We start from the raw sequence: 26,603 nt of genomic DNA on the forward strand, positions 1-26,603 counted from the left end.
TTTGAGGGTCCCTTCTAACCCAATGCAATCTGTGAAATATTCAGTGCATTTGGAAAGGAGCTGCTCAAAATCCAGTGTCAGCCCTGGGAACCCTCTTAGTGGTTCTGCAGTGGCATCTGTGGCACTGCAGCAACTGGGCAGCATGTAAGAACTTTGGTGCTGTTCTGACAACACAACTCCCCACCCCATGCACTGACACAATAAGCCTGTCAGTGCTTGTAGAGTCTGAAAAGGAACCTCCACCTTCTTGGCTCCAGCACAAGATCACTTAAAACAAAGGACAGAATTAGTAACTCAACAGATTTGGAAGCTGTCGCACTCCAGACCCTGTCAAGAACCAAGTGAGTGCCAGGTGATGAATCTCATTGCAATACCTTATTAGCAGGTGACAGGGAATCATCATCTTGGCTTCTTTTGATACCTCTCTTTAAAATGCCCGTGGAGGGAGAAGCGGAAGGAGACCACACACAGCGTGCCTGCACACCATTGGGGCTCTCACCGACTGCAGAGCTGACATCCGCTGCCTTCTGAGGGGACCCCACACCTCTGTTTTCTGCTACATTCTCTTTGTCTAAGGCCACGGATTTGGACACTGTCACTTCAGTTTCCACCAACTCCTCCACCTCTGCATCTCCAGCAACACAAGTTTCTCCTGCAACGCTCTCAGCTTTGTGATCATCATGAGGGCTTTCTGGCTCATTCAGCTGTTTGCTCTCAGGTTTGCTAACAGCCAGCTCCTCAGGGGTCTCCTCTAGTTGTCTGTTTCCATTTGTGTCTTCATTTTCTGCAGCTGCTGGTTCTTCACTTTGGTTCCCTGCTGCCAGACTGCTGTCACAAGGTTCACCTGAAGCAGGCTCAGACAGACACTGGTCAGCTTGGTCAATCTGATCAAAGGGTCCTTGTATTTCCACGAAGGAGAGAGTAATTTCACCTTCAAGGCACTCTGCATCCAGATTCTCCTCCACCACAACATTATTGCCTTGCAGGTTCTCTCCAGAGGATCCGTCTCCTTCCACATTCAACACACTGAGCTGCTTGGGAGGATGCAGTGGAGTGCTCATTGCACAAGGTGCCATGGACAAGCTCTCATCAGACTGGAAATTACCAGACAGCTCTGGTGTGCTCACAGATGTCTGAACTGGGGTGGTTTGGGGCTCATTCTCTTCAGGAGTGATCTCTTTTTGGGATCTGGTGAAGGGCACCACTTCCTCCTTTACGTTTTTAACACAGCAGCTACAGTTCTTCAATCTTTTCAGTCTTTTGCTTCTCTTGAGCTGACCATCAGGTGTTTGTGAAGAAGAAATTTCACCACTTGAAGCACAGTCTTCTGGGGGTGGTGGCTTCTCAGTGTGGCTGGTTTCCTCTGCTGCTTTCAAACCTTGATCATCAGATCCAGGTGGACCAGTGAGTAACTGCACCAGTGTGTTGCTCTTGCTTTGCTCCACACTTGTGTTCTGTATGTCAGGTGAAGTCTCAGAGCTGGCAGGTGCCATAGCTTTGCTACTGTCTGTTGGGGTGACCTGGTTTGGTTCAGCTGTTAGTGCAGCATCTCTGCTGACCTCACGGCTCGGCTCAGCTTGATTTGCTGCCTCCAGGCTCTTAGTTTCACCTCCTTGGGAGGACACCTCCTGGCTACAGCTTCCTGGCCGCAGCTCTTTCAATTTGCCTTCGGGAGGATCATCTCTGCTTTTCACTTTGGCACATTTTCTCCTCTTTGTGCTTTCTTGCTTGGTCTCAGAGCCTTCAGCCTCGGAATTTTCAATGCTGGAAAGCAATCCTTGGGAAGACCTTCTGGTGTGGTATCGTGGCCGTTTCAGCTGCATCGGACCTTCTGTGCTCTCACTGCTGTCATGACCTTCTGTGGTGTCAGCCTTCAAGTTATCTTCTGGCCTCCTTGCACTTCTGTTCACTTCCTCAAGACCCCGTGAAGCAGGAGACTCCTTGGAGCTCAAGTCCTCTGTAGCTGTTCTCTCAACCAAGTTGTTTTCTGGTTTATTATTTGTACTTTCTGTGACCTTCCCAGAAACCACCTTCTGCTTTTGGGATCCATCATCTTTAGTCTGTGGCACCTTCTTCTGCCCAGATTTTTCATTGTCTTTATGTCTGCTTCTCTTTTGGTGGCCATCTTCTGCATCCTGACTACCTGCTGTGCTTTCTGCAGCTTCTGATCGCCGTCTTAAAGAACGTCTTAGTACCTTCTGGTTAGGAGAGACAGCAGAAACCTGGCTATCCTCACCTGTCACCTGCTCAGAGGACACAGTGGTCTCTGGAGGTGTATTTTCTTTAGCATCCATATCTGCTACCCGGTCCTTTTCTTTTTCTCCTATGATGCCTTCAGCTTTTTTAATGTCCAGATCTGAAGAGTGGAGAGCTTGGGACTGAGCGAGGAGAACTTGTTCCATATCTTCTGCAGAAAGTAGTCCAGGACTATTTTCCACACTGCTGGAAGCCAAAGACTCTTGTTCTAACTTGGTTAACAACTTGGACTGCTTTTGTCCTTGTTGCTCCATCTTGCTCTGCCGCCGAGTCAGCCTCCGTATGGCAGTAAAGATCTGCTCAGGCTCCAATTTTGAAGGTGTTTTATTGTCTTCTTCAGCTTTCTCTGGCTCAGCATTGGTCTTGCAGGCTGTGTTTTTCTTGTTCCCTGCCACAGAAGCACTTGCAGACATCTCTGACAGACTGTTTAAAGGTGACAGGCTAAAAGGTCTGTTCTCTGAGCTACCAAACTTCTCCAGGGTAATGAAGGACTGCCGGCGGCTGGCAGGCTGCGGGGTGCCAGAGATGATGTCGCTGGAAGCTGAGCTGCTGCTGACATTTGAGGTGTTTTCATTCCCTTCTGAGGGCTGCTCTGGAGCTGCTTCCACACTGCTTGTCTCTAAGCCCTCTCCAGCTGATGGCTCCTCCACAACCATTTCATCTGTTTCCTGTTTGGGGTCTGTCTTACTCTTTGAACTTGAGCTCTCCTCCAGGCAAGTTACAGATGACTTGGGCAGACAGGCAGCATTCTCAGCAGGAGGCTCTGAGATTCCATCTGCTTTGTTGTTGCATTCTTCACTCTTTCCATTTTCTTCCTGTCCCAAATACATCAACAGTAAAATATTGCAGTCATACTACAAATACAATAAAAACAAACCAAAACAACCCCCCCCAAACCCTCTGGTGGAACAGAGCACAACACACCCACAAGTTTTTTGTGTAAGACCCCACCTCCAAAACTGCATCCAGCTGGGGAGTCCCTATCATAAGAAGGGCTCACAGCTGTTGGGAGAGAGTCCAGAGGAGGCCACAAAGATGATTCAAGGGTTCGAGCACCTCTGCTATGAGAATAGGCTGAGGGAGCTGGGGGTGTTCAGTCTAGAGAAGAGAAGGCTCTGGGAGGACCTTAGTACTGCCTTCCAGTACCTGAAGAAAGGCTGGAGAGGGACTTGTCATAAGGGTATCTAGAGACAGGCCAAGGGGGAATGGTTTGAAGCTGAGGGAGAGCAGCTTTAGAATGGATCTTAGGAAGAAGTTCTTCAGTACAAGGGTGGTGAGACTCTGGAACAGGTTGCCCAAGGAGGCTGTGGCTGCCTCCTCCCTGGGGGTGTTCAAGGCCAGGCTGGATGAGGCCTTGAGCAGCCAAGCCTAGTTGAGAGGTGTCCCAGCTTTGTGTTGAGGAGGTTGGAGTAGATGATCTCTCAAGTCCCTTCCAACCCAAGGCTTGCTATGAAAAATCTATTGTACTTAACCTATTATCTCTTCAACACTACAGCTGGTCAAGTGTTTAGCCAACTCCAAAAGTGAACAAATCTACCTTAAGATTTACAGCTGATTTTTTCTTACTTCCTCAAATCCCTTAACTCCTCTCAAGCTCTCAGTAGCTCCTCTCAAGCCCTCACAGCTTCACCCAGAACCAATTCAGGATGCAGACACATAACTCAAGATATTTTAAAGCCTCTATAATATATGGAAATTAACATTAAGACTTTTAAAGGTGAAAACAGCTCCAGAAAAGTCATGACATTATCTGCTAGGGAAAGCAAATGTGTTGTGGAAGAGAATTGAGTGTGGGGATTCCTGACAGAGCTCAGCAACTAAATGGTCCTTGGCACCACAAGTCACAGGAAGTTTGTTACTTCTGGGGTATTTTTAGTCAAATACAGTTCTGGGGGTAGTTAAAATAAAATACCCATCTACTAATATAAATTAGCAATAAAATATCAGTGGTCACACACAGACATGACTGATCTGTTAGTCCTTCTAATACCCAAAGATGTGTAAAACAATTTAATTTAAACATATTCAGAGGGTTTGTTTCTTTTTTGCTTTTAAGAGCTTTCAAAACAACTTTTTACATAATTTCATAGCCATAATCAAAGAGTTTTGCCATTAATCACCAGAGCTAACATGAAGGAAACATCAGTGGTTAGGATTCTGCTATCTCAATTACCACTAGATAATAAGAACTCACCTGAGGCTCATCTTTAATAACTTGTTTTGCATTTTCTATTGAAGAGGATTTCTCCCTACAACAGAAGTTAATTCAATTAGAAGTGCTGCAGAGAAAGGAAGTATCTTTAATGCATAGAGTGGCCACCTTTACTTACAAAGAATCTTCCTGGCTTTGAGTGTACTGAGAGAATAAGGTTGTGTCTTGTGAGGAGTCCAAATTGTTGTACATAGCAGGAATGCCAACCCTGAAACAAAAAATCAGGAATGGCAAGTAAGTCAGATTTACATTAAAGACAACTGAAATAAGGACAGGAGGAGTGGAATGCATTCATCACAAGAGAGCAGATACTTGGGAGAAGGGGAATGGACTTCCAAACTCTCAAAAATGCTGCAACACCCATCCAAGCAGTGACTGCTGCACAGAAGTCAGGGCAGCACATCTTAAGCATCAGGAGAAGCGGTGGCTGATCACCAGGGGCGGCTCCCCAGGGCTCAGTGCTGGGGACAGCTCTCTTTAATATCTTTATCAATGATCTGGAGGGGATCGAGGCTCTCTCTGAGTCTGCAGATGACACAAAGCTGGGAGGGAGTGTTGGATCTACTGGAGGAGAGGGAGGCTCTATAGAGGGATCTGGCCAGGCTGGACCCATGGGATGAGGCCAGTAGGATGATGTTCTACAAGGCCAAGTGCCAGCTGCTGCACTTGGGTTACAACAACCCCATGAAGGCTCCAGGCTTGGGGCAGAGTGGCTGGAAACTGCCTGGTGGAAAAGGACCTGGGGGTGCTGGTTGACAGTGGCTGAAAATGAACCAGGGTGTGCCCAGCTGGCCAAGAAGGCCACCAGCATCCTGGCTTGGATCAGCAATGGTGTGGCCAGCAGGACCAGGGCAGGGATGGTGCCCCTGTACTGGGCACTGATGAGGCTGAGGGGAAAAGGGACCTGGGGGTGATGGTTGGCAGCCAAATAGGAAATACAGATCAGACAATAACTTGGTTGCTTTACAATAGGGAAGGAAGGAGAGGTGGTCTGAGATAGAGGAACTGAAGTCATGTCAGTGTAGGGACACTGCACATCAAGTTGGAGAAAGAACAAATCACAGACCTCTTTGACCTAAGCACTTCCTTTTGATGCTCCGTCAGTACTCTTGTTTTTGTTTCTGGAGGAATGAACACGAAATCAGCAGATTCCTCCTCTTCCAGAAGTATCTCACTTTTAGGCTTTGAAGATGAAAATTCTAGTTTTAACTGCAGAAAGGAAAACCAAATTGGATTAGAAACGAAACAGAAGAATTGGAAGTGTTTTCATAGTTCAGGTGCAACTCATCCTACATGGAACACTTCTCAAACAACCACAGTTCTGCCAGCTTATTAATTGACACAAATTGGGTGCCTGCCCATGGCAGGAAGGTTGCAACTAGATGAGCTTTAAGGCCCCTTCCAGCCCAAACCATTCTGTGATTGTCTTCTATGAAATCCCTCAGCAGATGCTGACTTTCTTCATGAGATTTACTTTTCAGATGTTCAAGAAACAGGTAGATGTGGCACTCTGGGACACAGTCTAGTGGTCATGGAGGTCTTTTCTAATCTTAAGGCTTCTGTGATTTTTCCTCATCTAACACTATCACCTAGGAAAGATTCTGCAACCCCTCCTCTGTGCCCTTCTGCACCTCCTTCACCATCAGGAAGTCCCAAGGCTATAACAGCTGAAGGTATCTCACTACACACCAAGGTTATTAGTTCCTGCTGTTGACCCAAATCACCAATTCTTTAAAGAGCACAACAATATGCTTGCTTCTCTGAGGCCAGTGAAAGACTGGAGCACACAGCACCATTCTACCAAAAACTCAAGATCCACCTCAACACCACAAGCTGTTCTAACTGCATCCAGATTAAGTTGTGAATTTTCTCCCTGCTTGCCATTTCTCCCACTCATCAAGCAGCCTTCCACGATCCCTCCTTAAACTCAATCCTGACTCAGCAGGGAAGTGTCACAGGAAAACTTAAGGTGTGCTCTAGGAGCATAAAGGTTAAAGAACTTGAATACCAGAAAAGGTATTTTCCTGAGAACTTACAGCAGCACAAGAGATGTTCTGCTGCAGGGCAGAAGGGGTTGGATTCCATCACACCTTCCTTACCTTGGCAGATGTTGCTTCTGCGTTACTGGATTTGTCTTTTACTATTTCAGTAGTCTGCGCCAACATCGAGTCTCGTTTCTGGCCCAGCTTTACTTCCATTCCACTTATCTTTGCATCCAGCTGTGAGTCCTCCACCTAGCCACATTAAAAATGCTCTGTATGAAGAAACTCCACGCTCACAAACCAACCCTGAGATGTTTTTTCTACTCTTTACCCGACCCACACTCTAATTTTCCTCTGCGTTACACTGAGGAAAACTTAGAACTTAATTATTTCAGACCAACTGCTTAAATCTGAGCTTTAAAATGCATAAATTGTTAAGAACCTTCACACACTGCTCAGCCAGCAGTTTACCATGCTTCCCTCCCTGGAGGTGTTCAAGGCCAGGCTGGATGAGGCCTTGAGCAACCTGGGCTAGTGGAAGGTGTCCCTGCCCATGGCAGGGGTTTGGAACTAGATGATCTTTAATGTCCCTTACAAATCAAACCATTCCATGATTCTGTGAATCACTCCAAACAGGAAGCAAATGCCAGGCAATCACAGCAGAACTCAAAAATGGACCTTGTCATGACTTTCAGATCAATTGCCATGAGGTCATGCATAATGAAGCAACCATTGGGGTCAAGAAAGCATTTACCACATCAGAGAAAGGGCTGCTGTAGTCTTCGGCCATCTCAACGTTCTCAAACCCAGGCAGCAAGAGTGGCATTTTCTTTTTGGCTTGGCCCAACACAGCTCTGCTCAACAAAAAAGAAAGTTAAGGTTATGGAGAAGGTACACAGCAACACCAGGAGGAGGTACACAGCATCATCAGTGATCCCCCAGCTTGCACAAAAAGCAGGATATGAATTGGTATTGTTTTGATGAGCATTTCTTCGTACATAATCCAAGCTCTCTTTTAAAAGCCACAGAATCCCAGCAAGGGGATGTTGGAAAGCACCTCTGGAGATCATCCAGCCCAACCCCCCCTGCTACACCAGGGGCACCCACAGCAGCTTGCCCAGCATCACAATGGCCAGGGGGATTTGGAAGCTCTCCAGCCAAGATTCCACAACCTCTGAGCAGCCTGCTGCAAGACTCCAGCACCCTCACACCAAACAACTTTCTCCTCCTCTTCAGATGGAACCTCCTGGCTTCCAGTTTGTGCCCAGTGCCCCTTGTGCTGTCACTGGGCACCACTGGCCAATCAGCACCTTCACAGAATCCACTGGACTCTCTCCAGTAGTTCCCTGTCTCTCTTGAACTGGAGAGGCCAGAACTGGACTCAGGACTCTAGATGTGGCCTCACTAGGGAAGAATAGAGGGGGAGAGGTTTTCTTGACCTACTGGCCACACCCTTAATGCACCCCAGGTGCATTAAGGACACAGATTTTCCTTCTTGACCATGAGGGCACATTGCTGGCTCATGGGGATCTCATCCACCAGCACTCCCAGATATACATAAAATGGAAAATAAAAAAATACCAACCAAAGAAAGATATAAAAATCCCCAAACCCACACCACACCCCCCAACCCTGTATCTTACTTCAGCTCCTCAGGGTAGGTCAGTGCTGCAGCCTTGGCAAATGTGGCATTCCAGAACTGGGCTGCCTGGTTACGGATCTGTTTGCTCTTGTGCTGGAAGATGACACAGAGCAACGGGGAGAGCTGCTCCAGCAGCTCACCATCATAGGAGCCGGTGCAGTGAGACTGCAGGCACAGCATTATCTCAGCCAGCAGCTTTTCCAGCTGAGGGAGAGGAGAAGAAATGGGGCTTTTATTTGGTTCAAATATTGGAGACATTCACCATTTTAACCATCATTATCCCACAGAATGATTTGAATAAACAGGCTGAAACACACAAGCACACAGAATGCATCAGCTTGGAAGGGATCCTCAAAGGTCATCTTGGCCAAGCCCCCTGCAGTCAGCAGAGACACCTCCAACTAGAGCAGGCTGCACAGGGCCACATCAAGTTTGACCTTTAGTGTCTCCAGGGATGGGACCTCCATCACGTTTCTGGGCAACCTGTTCCAGTATTTCACCACCCTCATTGTGCAGAACTTCCTCCTGATGTCCAGCCTAAATCTCCCCTGCTCCAGTTTCAAACCACTGCCCCTTACCCATCCCCACAGGCCCTTCTAAACAGCCCCCCCCAGCCATCCTGTAGCTTCCCTTTCAGATATCGAAATGTAGCTCTAAGTCTCCCTGGAGCTTCTCTTCTCCAGGCTAAGCAGCCCCAACTCTCCCAGCCTGTCCCCACAGCAGAGATGCTCCAGCCCTGTGGTGATCTTCGTGGCTGCTCCAGCAGGTCCATGACCTTCTTGGGTTGGGGGCCCCATAGCTGGACACAGTACTCCACGTGAGGTCTCAGCAGGGCAGAGTGGTAGAATCACCTCTCTTGTTCTGCTGACCACACTTCTTTTGGCACCAACAAGACCATGACACATAAATCAACTAAGCTTAGTGTTCCTGCCCTCAGTTACTTTCTAGTCAAAAATAACCAATTTACAAATTCAATCTCTTCTTTCATTACAATTTTTTTTAGAGTACAGGATGGATGGTAAACCTTCTCTCACACATCTTCCCCAACCCCAGCATGCTCACCTTGTTGTTAAGATGACCATAGATTTTAGAGACATCAGGAAGCCTGCCAAAACAAAACCAAAAAAAAAGGCAATGTTTTATTTGCCGTCTCCTTTATCTCCTGCATAAGAATAAAAGACAACTCACTCAAGCACTGCACCTTAGTGATAATGCTGTGAAACAAGCCTCCTGTCGAGTGATTAAAAGACTTCCTGATCTAACTAGTTTGAAGTAAGTCTAATCCTTTAAACCCCACTGAAACTCAAATGCTAACTCTAAAACTAATTAAGAATGGGTAGTAATTAGCACTAACTTAAAATGAAAGTGGTTTTTATGAAATAATTTCTGTCTGCCTTACTTGTGTCACTTTTAACCTTCACCCCAAACAGATTTTCTATGTCCCAAAAATATTTGCAAGAAAAACATGAAGTGTGACCTAATTTAAGTTACTTCAGGTAAATAAATCCCTAGGTGCAGCCTGACAAATGTGAGGAAATGGCATTTAATAATTCATCTTATAAACCTGAGACCTCCAACCTGAAGAAGTTCTCTAACTTCTACTTCCTTGCATACCATTTCCTTGAAAAACAGACATCCAACACTCAGTGCTCCCTTATAATAATTAGTCATAGAATTGTTTAAGCTGAAAAAGATCTTTAAGCTCATCAAGTCCAGCCATCAACCCAGTACTGCCAGGTCACCACTAAACCATGGCCCTCAGCACCACACCTCCACGGCTTCAAAGCCCCTCCAGGAAGGGGACTCTACTACTGCCCTGGGCAGCCTGGTCCAGGGCTTGACAATCCATTTGGGAAAGAAATGGTTCCCCATGTTCAGCCTAAACCTCCCCTGATGCAACTTGAGGCCATCTCCTCTCATCCTGTTGCTTGTGCCTTGAGAGAAGAGACCAACCCCCACCTCACTTACACCTCCTTTCAGAGAGCTGTAGAGTCAGAAGGTCTCCCCTCAGCCTCCTTTTTTCCAGGCTGAAGACCCCCAGTTCCCTCAGCTGCTCCTCAAAGGTCCTCTCCTCCAGACCCTTCACCATCTTTGTGGCCCTTAATTCTAGGAAAGGCAATGCTAACATAAAATCAGATGAGATGGGAGATGCAGAGGTGGTGTTCAGCTCAACCTTAGGAAGGTACAAGTGGATTCTTGCCTCCAAGACAGGGATCCCAGCACCTGTTTTTATGCAGCTACATTAGATTAGCTCTCACCTTGTAAACCTGTTCTTTCTGTAGTGTCTGGGTGCATTACCAAAGTATTAACTTAAAATACATGGTGCTGTCCCAGGTGAGACTTGGCAGGAGGTGAAACTCCTCAGCCAAAGCTCTGAAACCCCCTGGGCTAATATTCAGGTACTGCTACTGAGCACACAAAACATCACCAATGCACAGCAATGCAATGGCTCCAATCTTCCATCTGCTCTGAAGATACTCACGTTGTCTTCTCATAAAAGACTGCCAGGGGTTTGGATAAGACTGCAAACATACTCCCAATCACTGAAGGCAATGAAATGTGGCTGATGATGTTGTGAAGAAGGGCAAGAATTGAAGGACCAACAGAAACCAATGTTTCTGAGCAGGTTTCTTTGGAGCTGAGCACGTGGAAAGAGTTTAGCAACATCACCAGGAGTTTAAATAGAGATGCAAGCTTGCCAAGGGGCTCCTTCTTCTTCTTGGCCCAATCTGCAGAGGTCTGTGGAGCTAATAAAAAACTTCAATGAATTTTTTTTCTTAACCAACATGTATTAAATTAAAGCATATTTGGTCTACATTGAGAAGTAAGACCTAGGATTCCTAAACTATCCACAATGAGAACCTGGGATTCCTAAACTCTATCTACATACAATTTAAACCCAGATCTAACAGAAAACATTCTTTTTTTAATGCATAATTTTATCATGTCACTACAAATTTGATTTCTATTCATCCTTTTTTATATTTACACTTGGTCAGAGGGAAAATCTTTAATGCCCACTTGCAAAGAGTCAGCAACCACTCTACAAATACCAACTGACATGCATGAACTCTGGGACAGGTGAGGAAAAAGGAGGAGGAACTATTAAGTTTGGTTAGTTCATTTATATAAAAAGTGAAGTTTCCTTTTTGTCCTCATCAACACTTGTGATTCAAGCATTTCACTCTTCCAGCTGTCCAACACAGTACCTTAATACTTTAATATATTATGAAGATAAGTTATAAAAACTTCAAGTTTTAGACTTTATTATGTTATTTTGTGAATGCTTTAGCAGCTGTAAATCAGTAGGAAACAAAACAAATGTCCAAAATAAATTTTTTTTGTCTTCTGTTAAACCTACTCTCAATTATTTTACACAAAGCAGATTAAAGAACAGTATCCTCTTTCCAATGCTGTGTTAACAGCTCATCATCAGTTTTAGTAAGGTATCATCTAATCAGACCTCTAATTAGTCTCCAGGGAGACCTCAGAGCAGCCTTCCAGGATCTGAAAGAGGCTACAGGAGAGTTGGAGAGGGGCTCAGTAAAAAGGCATGGGGTGACAGGATGAGGGTTAATGACTTTAAACTAATTAGGACGGTAGATGATGATCCACAATCATACAGATCTGCTTCAGATTACATCTGAACCAAGTAAAAGCAGGTTTCACATGCAAAAAAATCAGTACACAGCCAAAATATCCAGTAACACTTCAGAACCCAGCAGTGCTTAAGAGTGAACTGAAAAGTAGCCTCAACAATCACATCAATTTCAGATGTATTTTGTCATTAACTACTCAGCTGCTCAAACAGAAGAGCTCTGACCCTCAAATATGCACATGGGATGGCATTTTTAGTTTTTCTGACAGTCCCTTCAGTGCTTAGTATCTGCAGCACATACAGATCATTTGATAGCCTACAGTCATCACTTCATTAACTCTAATTGTCAACCAGCTCTGGAAGATAAGACATAGAAAAGCCCAGTATTCAAGGATTTTCTTACATCTGTTTTTTGGCTGATATTTAGTAGCATATGGTGCAAAGTTGATGCAGTCAACCATAACTGACAGAATATGGGTGATTCCATCCATCATTGAACACATCTGAGGAGGAAACAGAAGTTATCAAAGCCCAAAAGAACAACAGTGATAGAAAAACAACCCTGCTGGCCATTCAGAAAAGCACTTTGAAATACCAAAGTGAATTAAATTTCCTGAATTATTAGCAAGTAAGACTCAGAGATCAGACTTTAAAACACAAGCTGAAGAGTCTTTCCATTCTATACACCTTATATACTATTTAAAGATGCAAAACAGGAAGAGGCAGCAGTAAGATGCTAGATTTAAGATGCATTAAAATGTCAAGGTAGCAGCAAAACATCTCACTTCCAACCCAGACCATTCTGTGATTCTATGAATGGAGCAAGTCATGCCCTCTGCATGCTACCCCCTGATTTTTGTGGTATTTATTAATTCAACTTGAAGTTACTTAGTATATCCACACACATTTCAACTGGACAGATCATATTTCCCATAATGTGACATTCATTAAACCATGATTACATCAATAGAAGTCAAATCCAAAGGCTGCTTAACTGCAATTTTAATATTTACACTTTAGAATTATTTTTGCTCTTTCAGTCCACTTCTAACTCAACTCCCAAGTCCTGTTAGAAAATAGATTTTTCTTACAGCTCTAAACACTAAGTTAGACAAAAAGCCCTATATTTGAAGAACCTGTCCCTTTGTCCAAAATGGGGATCATTAACTTTTAGATTGGTTTCTATTTTCCTCCTAAAGTCTAGTGGAAGGTACCCCTGCCCACAGCAGGGGGTTGGAACTGGATGATCTTGAAGCTCCTTTCCATTTCAAACCATTCTCTGAGTCGGAGTCTATGAACCTGTTGTAAATTCGATTTAATTTAAAACATATCTGTTAGAGTATTTTATAAAGTTCAGGATCACTGGTTTATACTCACTACTGGAGTTTCACCTTCTAGCCCAGCTATTATTTTGGCACAGAGCTCTTCACAGCAGAGGTTTTCTTCTGCTGTTGCAACTAAAGCAGCACAGCGAGCAAAGGCTCTGTACAAGTCCGACCATGAGCGCAGCAAGGACTTCATCGTTGGCTTGTTGAACAGCAGGAAGAAAAAAAAAGTGATAAATATCAGTGCCTGGCCATAAAGAGAACAACTTTAAAGTTTTTTTCTCCTGTCAAAACCCATGTAGCTTGAGAAATCCAAGCTGGAGTAGTGGTGCAATGTATGGGCATAGGGTAGGCAGCAGGGATGGATGATTTTCAAGGTTCCTTCTGGCTCAAACCACTCTAGTAAATAAATCTATGAATTATCAAAGAGCTCTTCAGAGTTTCTACAGAGTTTTTAATCAACATTATGCAATGGAGACCCCAAGCCTAGAAGTGTTCAAAGCCAGGCTGGATGGAGCCTCAAGCAACCTGCTCAACTTGCCATTTGAATTTGTTTCTTATCAGGTCATTTGTTCTGATGACTGCAAAAAGTGAACGCTGCAGGGAAAACTTAGAGCAGCCTTCCAGGATTCAAAGAGGCCACCAGAGCTGGAAAGGGACTTTTTACAAAGGCATCTAGTGACAGGATGAGGGGCAATGGCTTCAGACTGGAAGAAGCTTGATTTGAATGAGACATTAGGAGGAAGCTCTTTCCCATGAAAGTGGTGAGGCACTGAACAGGCTGTCCAGGGAAGCCATAGAGCCTCCAAGCATGGAAGTGTTCCAAAGCCAGGTTGGATGGTGCCTTGAACAATCTGGTCTAGGAGACATGTGTCCCTGCCCATGCAGGGGGGTTGAAACTAGATGATATTTAAGGTCCCTTCCAACCCAACCCATTCTGTGATCGTATGATTCACTGTTACCTGTGCAAATCCCTGAACGGGGAAGATGTGCGACACTGGTAGCAACAAGGCACTATAAACAGCACTGAAGTTGTGCTCCAGTGCATCACCCTGGTTTACTTCATTAGTCTGCAATGAGAAAACAAGTTTCTGATTAACAAAGATACAAGATTTAATGACAGAAGGCTGTTCTATGCACATTTACTTCATACATAAGATCTGTGCAAGCTCAAGTGCCAGTAGCATTCAGAACTCAGCCATTTTGAAAGCTCAAAGAGATAAAAAGCACCGTTTCTAAATTCCAAAATAACTTCATTCCAAGAATAAAATCAGCCAGGAAGTGTTTTGTGTGGGTTTTAATTATTTCAGTTGTAATAAGTAGCAGCAACAAAGATAATCAGAGGGCTGGAACACCTCTCCTATGAGGAGAGTCTGAGAGAGTGGGTTTTCCAGCCTGGAGAAGAGAAGGCTCCAGGGAGACCTTAAAGCAGCCTTCCAGGATTTGAAAGGGGCTACAGGAGAGCTGGGGAGGGACTTTTGACAAGGGCTTGTAGTGATAGGACAAGGGGTGATGGCTTCAGACTGGAAGAAACTGGATTTAGATGAGAGTTCAGGAAGAAATTCCTCCCTATAAGGGAGGATGAGGCATTGGCACAGGTTGCCTGGATAAGCTGTGGAGTCTCCAAGCCTGCAAATGCTCAAAGCCATGTTGGATGGGACCTTGAGCAACCTGGTCTAGCAAAAGATGTCCCTGCCTAGGGCAAGGGGTTGGAACTAGATAATCTTAGAAGGTCCCTTCCAACCCAAACCATTCTATAAAAATTTTCCTTAAATTCTAGGATGGTCTAATGACATGAGCTCAACAGCTCCTACCTTACAGTTTGAGCTTCTAACATTTGATCTGAGGAACCTCCTGAATATTAGTTACACTTTACATGGCTTTCATCAAGGCTTCTATCAACAAGTCCAAGAGCAGTAAGGAACACTCTCCTGATTACACCTTAGGAGTCACAAATTGGTATTTGTTTTCACATAAAGCAAACAAGCCTCTTAGGATTTAAAAGGTCCTGGAGGACAGGTTTCCACCCTTTGTAGCAGCAAGGCTATGCCAGGGAGGGAAGGCTTGAAGCACATATATGGTTACAATCTTAAAGGAGAACATCCCCAACACTAGATTGACACTGTACTTCAGTGATGACCCTTGGTGAGTGGAAATCACACTCTGGATCACCTCTCCACTACTGCCCTTCATCCTACCTCACTGCCAATGTTCATACTCCAGTCAGGGACTCTAAAAAACACTGCACACATTCCAGTTTCACAAACACTACCAAAGCTTATTTAACTTTACCATCCCTTCAGGAGGTGTCATTCCTAGAAAAAAATTAGAAAATCCAGTCAAATTTCCCTTTGTTTCCCCCCCGCCTCCCCCCGGAGGTGTAGGGAAGAGAAGAAAAAAGCCACCATACCCGATTGATCCATTCAGTGAGAGGATTAACAACAATACTCCACATTCTCCAGAGATGCTCCTTATTTTCCACTTCCTTTGCACTCTGGTTAATAATGCAGTTCACAGACTCACTGAAAGCCAGGGGAGATGTAGGCCCAGACAGAACATAACCCACAAGTGTTTCCAGAATGACAAAGAACCTGGGGAAGAAAATAAAGGTTAGGGTTTTTGTGACTTCAGCTGGGGAAAAAAAGTTCTGTGAAGGCTTGGAAACACCACCACATACCTCTCTTCTGTGACACAGCATTCCAAGAGGTTATTATGGAATGGCAGCTGGAGTAAGAACAAAGCTGGTGTTCCCTTGGAAGAGAAATTGAAGAAGTCAAAACAACATAAACATTGATAAAGTGAAATACTTTTAACTCTAAGCCAGCAATTTGCAGTCATTAAAAGTGCTACAAAACGGTCAACTTCTAAGACTCCACAAGAAAAATGAGGGAAAGATGGAAGCCTAAGCTTCTGCTGAGCCTGGTGCTTCAGCAGACTATCAATTAGAGCTGAAGCAAAACACTTTTCAGTTTAAAAGGCTGTGAGATTTATAGTATTTAGTCATCACTGCCTCAACATTAATATACCTTACATGCATATTATGACACCAAGAACAACCTGAGATGTGCTCATTTCAAGGTTTCAGCACAACATCTTAAAAGAGTAGTCTAAATCACAGGTAGTTCAGATTCACCAATATTAAAGTGTTTAAATAAATGCATTTGCTATCTGACAATGAAAACATCAACCACCCTAATGAAGTTGACTGCTATAGCCACGCCAGAAAATTACTCAAAATGTAAACAAAACACCCAAAGGATAAAAGTTGGGAGAGATTTTGAGAACTGAACTCTTCAGCCAGTTCCAGTAGACAAAGTTTTATACTACTGACATAAGCACTCATTCTTGCTACTCTTTGGTTTCCCCTCACAGGTGCCTTTCTGCTTTTAAGAGAGTCCAGTGTCTCCTGGGGTACATGAAGAAGATTGTGACCAGTGGATCAAGAGAGGTTTTTCTCCCTCTCTACTCTGCCATAGTAAGGCCACAGTTAGAGTCCTGGGTTCAGTTCTGGGCTCCCCAGTTTAAAAGAGACAGGTGGCTACTGGAGAGAGTCCAGGGGAAGCTCCAAAGATGCTGAGGGGCCTGGAGCATCTCTGTGAGGAGGAAAGGCTGAGAGCCCTGGGGCTGTTTAGTCTGGAGAAGAGAAGCCTGAGAGGGGATCTGATCAATGGCTCTCAATAGCTGAGGGGTGGGTGTCAAGGGGAGGGGGCCAGGCTCTTTTGGGTGGTTCACAGTGATCAGACAAGGACCAATGGGGTCAAACTTGAGCAGAGAAGATTTCAGCTCAGCATGAGGAGAAACTTCTTTACAGTGAGGGTGACAGAGCCCTGGAACAGGCTGCCCAGGGGGGTTGTGGAGTCTCCTTCTCTGGAGCCTTTCCAACCCCACCTGGATGCATTCCTGTGCAGACTCCCCTAAGTGATGCTGCTCTGGCAGGGGGGTTGGAGCTGATGATCTCTGGAGGTCCCTTCCAACCTCTGATATACTGTGATACTGTGAAAAGCACAAGATTCTCTATTTTACTTGTGTTGATACACTTTTTCCTGAGGAGCAGCACTTTCTACTTTTATCTACCTCACTCTCAACTTCAGAACATTTCCCCAAAACATCATTTTTCAGATTAAAAGCAGCACTACACAGTTTGGCTCTTCAGCCTCCTTGCAAAGTATCTACAACTGTATTTTAAATCATAACGTGAACAGGAGAAAATCTCTTTCAATTACAGGACTTTCAGCTTATTTTGTTAGTTATAGGCAGTTCCATTACTCATCAGAAGAGAGGGCTGGAAACAAGTCTTCAGTCTGGAACCCAGAATAAGATGATTTCCTGAGAGATCTGGACCTCACGATGTATGAAGTGCTCTGTACAAATATGACCTCCTAATACCTTGCTGCAGAGATGAAGATGAATCTCTGGAATGAAGTCAGACTTACATTTAAAAGATCCATATCAGCAATCTGGTAAGCTGGTGATCCCAACACTTTTGGTGGCAGTTCCTTAACAGTAATATCAATGAGGGACTGAAATAGAAGAAAAGAACATAAATATTTTATTCCTGATGAGAATTGCACAAGTCAGTTCTTACACCAAAAAGGGTGGATTTTAGATGCAAAAGACTGCTCCCAATCAGAGTCCAAACTATCAAACAGAAACGAGACTCAAAAACCAGACAAAGCTACCCAACTTACCAATATTTTCTGCACAGGAAGAGCATTGGATCTAACAATGTTTTTTAAGGCCTGGAGCAGCAAAGTCAGTACTTCTGAGCCTTGCTTTTCTTTCTTATTTCCTAGAAGAAATTATATTAAATTTACAGTTATAGCAGAATTAAGCAATGGTCACATTTCCCATAATTTAGAACTTTGAAAAACTACAGGATCAAAAGGTTCTGTATTTATATACACACACCAAATAATTAATCAATTTGGATAACAAGTCTCCAAGAAAAGTATAACTGAAATTCCAAATTTAAATAAAAATGGAAACAGGATTCACAGGTTCATTCATTTTGGTTGGAAAAGATCTTTCAGATGAAGTCCAAGCATTCTCTAATTCTACCAAGGTTAGTGCTAAGCCATGATCCTCAGCACCGCATCTCTGCCTCACTGAAACGCCTCCAGGGATGGGGATTCAACCACTTCCCTGGGCAGCCTGTTCCAGGGTTTGAAAACCCTTTCAGTAAAGCTGAGTAATGTCCAACCCTAAACCTCCCCTGGTGCAACTTGAGGACATCTCCTCTTGTTCCATCATTTGTTCTAGAAGAAACCAACACCCATGACAGTATCATTAACAACTTTCACTTTTGTCATGCTGAAATGTGACATTCTGCCACCTTCCAGGCAAAACACTTCGTTTCTCTTCATCATCTCTTTTTCAGTTAGATCTTTTAATATCAAACTAAGCATATTCTGGACTTTCAAAGCCTCTACAGAATAATGAACATGGTTTTAAATAGAAAACGAATTCTGTACACCTGTAAAAACATTTCAACTAAATCTTATTTCATACTGTAGAAGAATAGTATCCCTAAGTCCCATAACAAAGATTTTAACACTAGTTTTACACTGAATGTCTCAATTTCTCAATACCAAAGACCCGGAGTGGGGTTATTTCTTTTGGAAATGGAAAGATTTCTTGAGCAGAAAAAGCAGTCAATGTGCTTCAAAGTCTTTCTTAATGACACCTGCAGTCATATGGTACTCTTGCCTTCCCTAATAAGCCTCACTGGCTCACTAGGATTTTGTATTAGCCACAGAAAAATGCAGGTATGAACATTACCAGTTGTTGCCTCAAAAAGAACTACTGAAAATGCCTAAAATCAAGCTTTACCAGGAATGAAGCAAATACTACCCAAGGTCTAGATAAAAAGGTGGTTTGAGACTAGTCAGTAGTGACAAATAAAGACAACACCCTGGGTTACCTGATTCAATAGCTGTCTTTACATAGCCATTGATGTCCTTCCATATAACATTCAGCATACAATCTACAAGACAGCAAAATGTTTGTCATTAAAAAAAAATTAAAACAAAATTGCAGTTAAAACACACAAAATGTATTAACAACAGACTTTGAAGGAACCCAAACGTGACAGAAGATTTTTAAACCAAGTCAGAGCAGTTCCATTTAATGTAACACAGGAATAGGACAGGAAGTGGTTGGGGTTTTTTTTAGTGTTTCTCACACCTAGTTTATTTTCCAAAGAAATCAAACTGCAGCAAAAAAATTCTTACCAGGAACTTCTTTTCCAATGGCAATAAACCCATCCTGAACTGCATTTATAAAGGTGCTGGCGTGCTTACAAAAAAAAGAAGGGGTACTGATCAGAGGATTCTGGAGAGGCTCTAGGAGAAAAAGGAAAACATGTGCCATAAATCTGTTATTTTTCAGTTTACTGGCAAGATAACCCTTAAAAATAATCAAGAACGTGTTTACTTACAGTATCTAACATAAAACCAGTTTCTAATATTAAAGAAGACAACTAGCAGATTGAGGAGGGAAGATTGATACTGGATATTAGGAAGAAATTCTTTACAGTGAAGGTGGGGAGACACTGGAACAGGGAGGCTGTGGATGCTCCCTCCCTGGAGGTGTTCAAGGCCAGGTTGGATGAGGCCTTGAGCAACCTGGGCTAGTGGGAAGTGTCCCTGTCCATGGCCAGGGAGTTGGAACTAGATGATCTGTAAGGTCCTTTCCGACCCAAACCATTCTATGAATCTATGAAAAGTATAAAGCCTTTCACTCTTAAAATCTAACAAAATTGGTAATTACATATTATGTGAAAGGAGACCAAGAAAACACGTACCTAAACTAAGCACAACTTTGTTTTGCTTAGCAAAATCTAAAACTTCTGGTCCCATCAAGAAGTGAAGCAGCATTTCAATTCCCAGCAGCTGGATGGAAGGAATGGCCACCAGTCCTGCTGTATTAGAATTCAAGTTCATCCTTGGTGTGGCAGGGCTTGCAAATGGGTAAGGACCTAAGTGAGGGGACAAAAAAAAAAAAAAAAAAAAAATCTCTTATCACACCTGCAATCAAGTGAGAGGAAAGATCCAACAGACCAAAAGTTAGGATGAAGGAACAAGGCCTAGCACAGCACTGACTATAAAAAGGACCTCTAACAGCCAGGCTGTGCTCCTAATTCAGGAAGGTTTAACACCACAGACATACCCAACTACTCTGAAAGGATAAATATCTCCCAAAGACTGCAAAGTCTCAGACACCAGACCTTATTTTGGCAATTAAAGTCTTCACAACAATGAGGCTAGCAGTCTAGAATTAACACAGCTTGTGAAGCTTCCCATAGAGAGAAGAAAGAGACAGTTCCTAGGTCAGGCATTTATAGATATGAAATCCCACCTACAGGAGCTGTATAAGCATTTGAAGTACCAAAGCTGTTGATGTGATATGATCAGTGGCTTACTGTTCAGGCAGAAACTGAAAAGGCTTAACAACTAAAAATGACATGCATAAATAGCACAGACAGGAACACACTCCAGAAAAACCCAGCAGGGTGCCCTCATGGCCAAGAAGGCCAGTGGCCTCCTGGGGTGCATGAAGACTGTGGCCAGCAGGTCAAGGGAAGTTCTCCTCTCCTGCTACTCTGCCATAGTCAGGCCACACCTGAAGCCCTGGGTCCAGTTCTGGGCTCCCCAGCTCAAGTGAGACAGGGATCTACTGGAGAGAGTCCAGTGAAGGCTACAAAGATGCTGAGGGATCTTGGGAATCTCTATGGGGAGGAAAGGCTGAGAGCCCTGGGGCTGTGGAGCCTGAATCTAGAACAGTTGGAAATAGGCTCATGTTTTTTTTAATACCTGATTTCTGTGCAGGGGTTGCTGAAGCTAAACTTTGGTTGGCTGGTACACGTGAGGGAGTTCCTTGCAGTGCAGTAGAAGAAGAATCTAGACTTAGAGTACTTTGGATTAATGGTACACAAACCTGCAAAGACACCAAACCTCAGTGAGAACAGGTATGACAAGCCATAAGCCACAGAGGAAAGTATGTTTCAAATATCAGGGAGACTGTGATGCTGCTCACAGCATCAGTGATTCAGCTTCTGGGTATTTCTAGTTCATATTTTTAAGATGCTGTGTTAAAATATCCATCTTGATACATTAACTGGAAACAGGTAAACAAAAACTCATCTTAGAATGACCCAACTATACTAAAAAGGTAATTTTCTTTACTCCTCATCCTGAAGTTTAATGAAATTAAGCAGCCTAACAGAAACATTGTTTGTTACAGTTATGAGTAGTACTGAAATACTTGAAACATTTTTCTCTCTGTGCATCTCAGCATTTTCTCATCTTTTCAGTGTATTTTCCTACCCCTGACCTCCCAAAGCAGACACTTGCACAGTGAAAGTTGCTCCATTTCCAGCTGTGTTACCTGTTCAAAGTTGGCAGGCAGCTGAGGACCCAGTCTCATGAGTAAATACCACCAGACCTCCAGCTTGGTCAGTGCCAATGCCTCTGTTCTCACATGGATGGAACTCAGTGGTTGCATGAGCAGTTTCAGCCTTTTAGCACTGCACAGGATATCTTGAAGATCAAAAAAACAAAAACCAAAAAGCAGGTATTTTAAGCAACATGATTATTTAATCACAGAGCAACGATCACAAAAAGTTTTTAAACAATTTGGTTTCTTCATTAAATATTTTAGCTTAAAATTCAATTTGCAAACCTAAAATCTATAGTAAACCAACCTTTAAGCTATTTTACTGTTCTAACTGCTATCTAAAGCCCTGGAAACACCAAGTATTTCTTTCCAGTACCAAAACTGAAATGAAATCTCCAGAATACTAACAAAAAAAAGCAGGAAATTCACTCTTGCTATGTTAAGAGTCCTATTTGCCACAGGGAAAGAAAACCCAACATTTCACATCTCTGTGCATTAGCACTGGATGAGAATGACTGATCTTAAATAACAGCATTTTGAGACCACAAACAATCATTTCCTGTCTCACTGAGGTAAAAGTTGCATGGCATGTCTGGACAGAAGTTTGTCCAAGCCTATGCAAGTGTTCAAAGAGAAAAAAGCTTTGAGCCAGCTCAGCAGCATCAGAACCTGTCCACTTAAGATTGGTAAGGGATAGCTGACAGCTGCTTTGGTAGCCACGCTGGAACACGCACAGTTTCAATCAACATTGCAATCCTGGTGCAATTCTGGTCAGAGAGAGTTTTATCTCCTGATTAAATTCATTAACTATTCTAAGGAACAATCATAGAATGGTTGGGGTTAGAAGGAACCTTCCAGCTCACCTTGTTCCAACCCCTTGCTATGTGCAGGGAAATCTGCTAGACCAGGTTGCTCAATGCCTCATCCTACTTGGCCATTAACGCTTGCAGGCTCAGAGCCTCCACAACTTCTCTGGACAACCTGTTCCAGGGCCTCACCACCCTCATGGGGAAGAATTTCCAACTAATGTCTCATCTAAATCCAGCTTCATTCACTTTGAAGCCATCACCCCTTGTTCTGTCTCTCCATGCCTGTGGAAAAAGTCTCTTTCCAGATCTCCTGGTGACCTCTTCAAATTCTGCAAGGCTGCTCTAAGGTCTTCCCAGAGCCTTCTGTTCTTTAATGATCAGAACAAATGACCAGATAGGAACCAAATTCAAATGACAAATTCAACTAAACTAAGAAACATCCACATTTAGCTTTCTCTTCAGTAAGTATACTTACACTTAAGCAACTCTAAAGCAAAACTGTTTTTTTAAACACCTCTGGAATCCTGAAACACTGCTCATCTCCAGTTGATCCACAGAGTCAATACCAAGATCAACAGAATGTTTTAGTCTCTATTTCCTTGCTGTGAATCAACTAAAGCATCACAAAGCAAAGTTTTCTTCATTTTAATGAAGCGATTTCTCTGAGCAGAGGAATTAAGATAGAATTACTGATCAAACTGTGACTTTTCCTTAGAAAGTCAACCCAAAAGACTCAGTATCTTGAATTTTACTGCTGTATATGCACACAGCATATACCACTATATATACATAGATATGCACTACTATGGATATACCAGAGGTATGCTTTGTGTGTATCAGTGGTATGTACCCTAACATTGAGCACTAGACAGAGTATTCTCTTCCAGTTATGTAACAGGACAACAGTCAGAACAATTCAGGTTTAACTTTTTTGATCTACCTGGATTTAGAGCAAAATTATCTATTAGACTCTTCCATGCAATGAAGGCTATTTTCTTTACCACTGGTGAACCACTACGAAACCCCAGCTCCTCCAGCTGCAGCAAGGAGTTGATAAAACTGCCACTACGATGCAGAGCCTGAAGATGAAGACATTCAGAATGAAGATATGTATGTTAATCAGAAATCCCCTCCTGAAAATCCCCTCTTTCCTGCTTTTCCTGCTTACCTTTCCAAGTAGTTTGACAAACAGTGGCCACAATTTCAACACGTAAGTTTCATTTTTTGTAGAGAACAATTTCTGAAGTTCTGAAATTAATTTCTGCAGATAGAAAGAAACATAATTTCTACAGGAAACATATTCAAAGTATTCTACATACTGGTATCTGGAGACACAACCAGCCTGCAACTATGCTACCTTTCTGTACCTTAGCATATCTGCTGGTATATCAGTTGACTGTTGCTACCATTTGATTAAATTAGTCAAGTTTATGGTTGGTTTTCACTAATAGTAGCAACCAACAAACCCAATTCTGTGTCCTCAAATACCTCTAGCATCTCTAACTCAATACAAACCACACTGTGGCCCTGAAAAAACACCTTGTTTGAGATTTGTTTGTAAACAACAACAGTGAATAAGGAAAAATAAACGAGCTCACAGTGCTGGAAGTGAAGTAGAACACGAAAGTTTCATCAGGAGGGACTCCTGCTGAATAGGGTGAGCAAACTTAATAGTCATGGAAAATGCTAAGGTACTCAAATGAACTTTCCTGTCTCCATCTTTACTCTCAGGCCTGTGACATCCATTTCCATTTCTGCTGATTCTAGTTCAGTGTCCTGCTTTCAGCTAGGATAAAGTTAACTTCTCCCTAGCAGCTGGCACAGCACTGTGCTTTGGTTTTAGCAGGAGGATGATGTTGATAATATGCTGATGTTTTAGTTGTTGCTAAGCAGTCCTTATCCGAAGTCAAGGTTTGTTCAGTTCCCTGTGCTCTGCCAGCAAAGAGGTCCACAAAAAAGCTGGAAGCCACGAACTAGCCAAAGGGATATTCCATACCATAGGATGTCATGCATATAAGCTGGGAGGTAGCTGGCCAGGGGAGCTGATTGCTGCTTGGGGACAGGTGAGCAACTACACTGTGCAACACTTGCTGGGTTTTATTTCTTTTTGTTATTTTTCTTTTTATTAGTATTATTGGATTTTATTTCAGTTATGAAACTTGTTCTTACTGGTTTTCCCCACAATTCTCCTCCTTATCCCACTGAGCAGGGGGCATGAGTGAGCAAGTGGCTACGTGGTGCTTATTGTCAGCTGGGGTTAAACCTTGACATTCAGTGAGTAAATCATCTCCAAGAGACAATAGAAGTTTAATGATGTGGATTAATCCTATCAAGACAGGTCACTTAGAAGGACAAGTTATTTTCCTAACCACTGCTTGTCAAGAATCAACTGGCCCTGTATTTATGTTGCAGTTCCATTAATTTTGCTGTCCAAACTGCTGTCAAGTTGTTGTCAATTCACTACCTATGCTGAGAATAAAATGTAAAACCTCTCCAAGCAACCAGCAATTCACTAGAAGGCAGCATTTCCACTTACTGTGGTCATCAGGTGCTCAGTGACAGCAGCCACCTCCTGCTGTTTCTGGAGCAGCAGTGGCATGCCCATCTCCAGGGCAGTGGCACCTCGTAACTGCACTTTGTGAGTGGAATGGACAACCAGAGGAATGATCAGTTTTGCCCACCTCACAGCTTCTTCTCCCATCTGGGCTGGAGTTTGCTCCACTAAGCTAGATAAGAGAAAAAAAAATGTAGGTGTTACAAATCTCAATTATAATCTTGGTATCGTTAATAAATGCTCTAAAATCAACACATTTACAGGAAACCATTCTAAGCAACTTTATTTCTTATTTTTCTAATTAATTTTGACAGTTCACTTAAAGCTGCAATGCTGAAATGTTATTTCAGATAAACTTAAAATCACAGAACGCTTTTGGTTGGAAAAGATCTTTAAGACCATGAAGTCCAACCAATTGCTAACTCTACCAAGTCCAGTGCTCAACCATGACCACATCTCTGCCTCTTTTAAGCACCTCCAGAGGTGGGGATTCCACCAACTCCCCAAGAAGTCTGTTCCAGTTTGAGAACCCTTTAGTGAAGATGCTTCTTCTATTGTCAACCCTAAAACTCTCCTGGTGCAACTTGAGGTGGATTCCTCTCATCCTATCACTTTTTACTAGGAAGACCAACCTCCATCTGGCTCCAGCCTCCTTTCAGGGAGTTGTAGAGAGCAATGAGGTCCCCCTCAGCCTCCTCTTCTCCACACTAAACAACCCCAATTCCCTCAGCTGCTCCTCACCAGCCGTGTTCTCCAGACCCTTCAGCAGCTCTGTTGTCCTTCTCTGGACACACTGCAGGCCCTCAATATCCTTCTTGGAGTGAGTGGCCCAAAACTGAACCCAGCACTCAAGGTGCCTACATAAGCACTCACCTCATCAGTGCTGAGTGGAGGGGTACAATCACTTCCCTGGTCCTGCTTCTCCAGAAGCAGAGCAGACTGACACTTCTAGCTGCCCTCTCTACCACAAGTTTTTGGTCAAAAGAGCTGAACTGAGAGCCTGCACAAACTATTACTTCCTTACAAGTGACCAAGTACAAAGTTTGGTCATCAAGCTGCCCTGATGTGTTCTTAGCAGCCCAGAGCAGCTCTCACAGGTTCTGTGGGCCAGAAACAATAAATGTCTGCTTCTGAAGAACCCAAACCCTGAAGCAGAATTGCAGAGATTCACAGGATTGCACAGATTCAACATACATTAGGCCAGTTGAGCATTCTTATCTTATCCCTCTCTCACCAAGCTGTTGGAAAATTTGTCACACTGTGCACTATGTTTATACCATCCCACACAGAAGACAAAAAGGCTTTCAGAAATGGGAGCACCCAGCAGATATTCAAATCAGCCTGGAGGAACCAGAAGGGTTTGCTATATTGAGGAAAACTGCTGTTTTTCAAGTGATTCTATGAAAACCAGAGGACAAGCAATACTTAAAAGATTTTCCATTCCATCTGTCAACAGCCAGACTTCTCAACAAGTTTTGTCTTACTACTGCCATCAATCATCCTGAGACCCTCCTGTTTAAAGATTCTGTTCAGGTACAACTCTTGCTCTTGGTACATCCTTTTCCAGAAACAAAGTCTAGTGAAGCTCAGACTTGTGAGAGGAATTACTGTGAAAGAAGTTGCTAAAGTAAATTTTAACATTCAACTTCTCTGCTTCAAAAAATAGATGTACTAGAGAAAATGAAGAACTAATTACTGCTTTAGCTATCTCACTTTAAAAGGGATTTGCAGTTCAAACCAGATGCAAAACTTAAAGTAAAGAAGATATATATCAACTCCTGGACATGTTTCTGCGTGACCTTCTCTAGATGAACCTGCCTTGGCAGGGGGA

At 43.3% G+C, this 26,603-nt stretch overlaps 1 protein-coding gene across 1 annotated transcript in view; it reads right to left on the bottom strand.

The window, feature by feature from the left end:
* The window catches only part of RIF1 (replication timing regulatory factor 1), a 39,269-nt gene that overhangs the window by 6,986 nt on the left and 5,680 nt on the right, over window positions 1-26,603 (bottom strand). Inside the window, exons 6-29 of the mRNA XM_054381267.1 lie at window positions 24,755-24,944; window positions 23,387-23,479; window positions 23,159-23,297; window positions 21,401-21,552; window positions 20,827-20,950; window positions 19,818-19,991; window positions 19,246-19,356; window positions 18,936-18,998; window positions 17,704-17,804; window positions 17,449-17,535; window positions 15,693-15,766; window positions 15,426-15,606; window positions 13,978-14,085; window positions 13,068-13,217; window positions 12,094-12,193; window positions 10,575-10,839; window positions 9,155-9,197; window positions 8,094-8,296; window positions 7,205-7,304; window positions 6,568-6,702; window positions 5,535-5,677; window positions 4,587-4,676; window positions 4,451-4,505; window positions 375-3,071 (exon numbers count right to left, since the gene is read on the bottom strand). Coding sequence (XP_054237242.1) covers window positions 375-3,071; window positions 4,451-4,505; window positions 4,587-4,676; window positions 5,535-5,677; window positions 6,568-6,702; window positions 7,205-7,304; window positions 8,094-8,296; window positions 9,155-9,197; window positions 10,575-10,839; window positions 12,094-12,193; window positions 13,068-13,217; window positions 13,978-14,085; window positions 15,426-15,606; window positions 15,693-15,766; window positions 17,449-17,535; window positions 17,704-17,804; window positions 18,936-18,998; window positions 19,246-19,356; window positions 19,818-19,991; window positions 20,827-20,950; window positions 21,401-21,552; window positions 23,159-23,297; window positions 23,387-23,479; window positions 24,755-24,944 — 5,578 coding nt within the window. The remainder of the gene's footprint in view (window positions 1-374; window positions 3,072-4,450; window positions 4,506-4,586; window positions 4,677-5,534; window positions 5,678-6,567; window positions 6,703-7,204; window positions 7,305-8,093; window positions 8,297-9,154; window positions 9,198-10,574; window positions 10,840-12,093; window positions 12,194-13,067; window positions 13,218-13,977; window positions 14,086-15,425; window positions 15,607-15,692; window positions 15,767-17,448; window positions 17,536-17,703; window positions 17,805-18,935; window positions 18,999-19,245; window positions 19,357-19,817; window positions 19,992-20,826; window positions 20,951-21,400; window positions 21,553-23,158; window positions 23,298-23,386; window positions 23,480-24,754; window positions 24,945-26,603) is intronic.

The sequence above is a fragment of the Indicator indicator genome, chromosome 5 (genome assembly GCF_027791375.1).
Source record: "Indicator indicator isolate 239-I01 chromosome 5, UM_Iind_1.1, whole genome shotgun sequence".
Taxonomy (NCBI): domain Eukaryota; kingdom Metazoa; phylum Chordata; class Aves; order Piciformes; family Indicatoridae; genus Indicator; species Indicator indicator.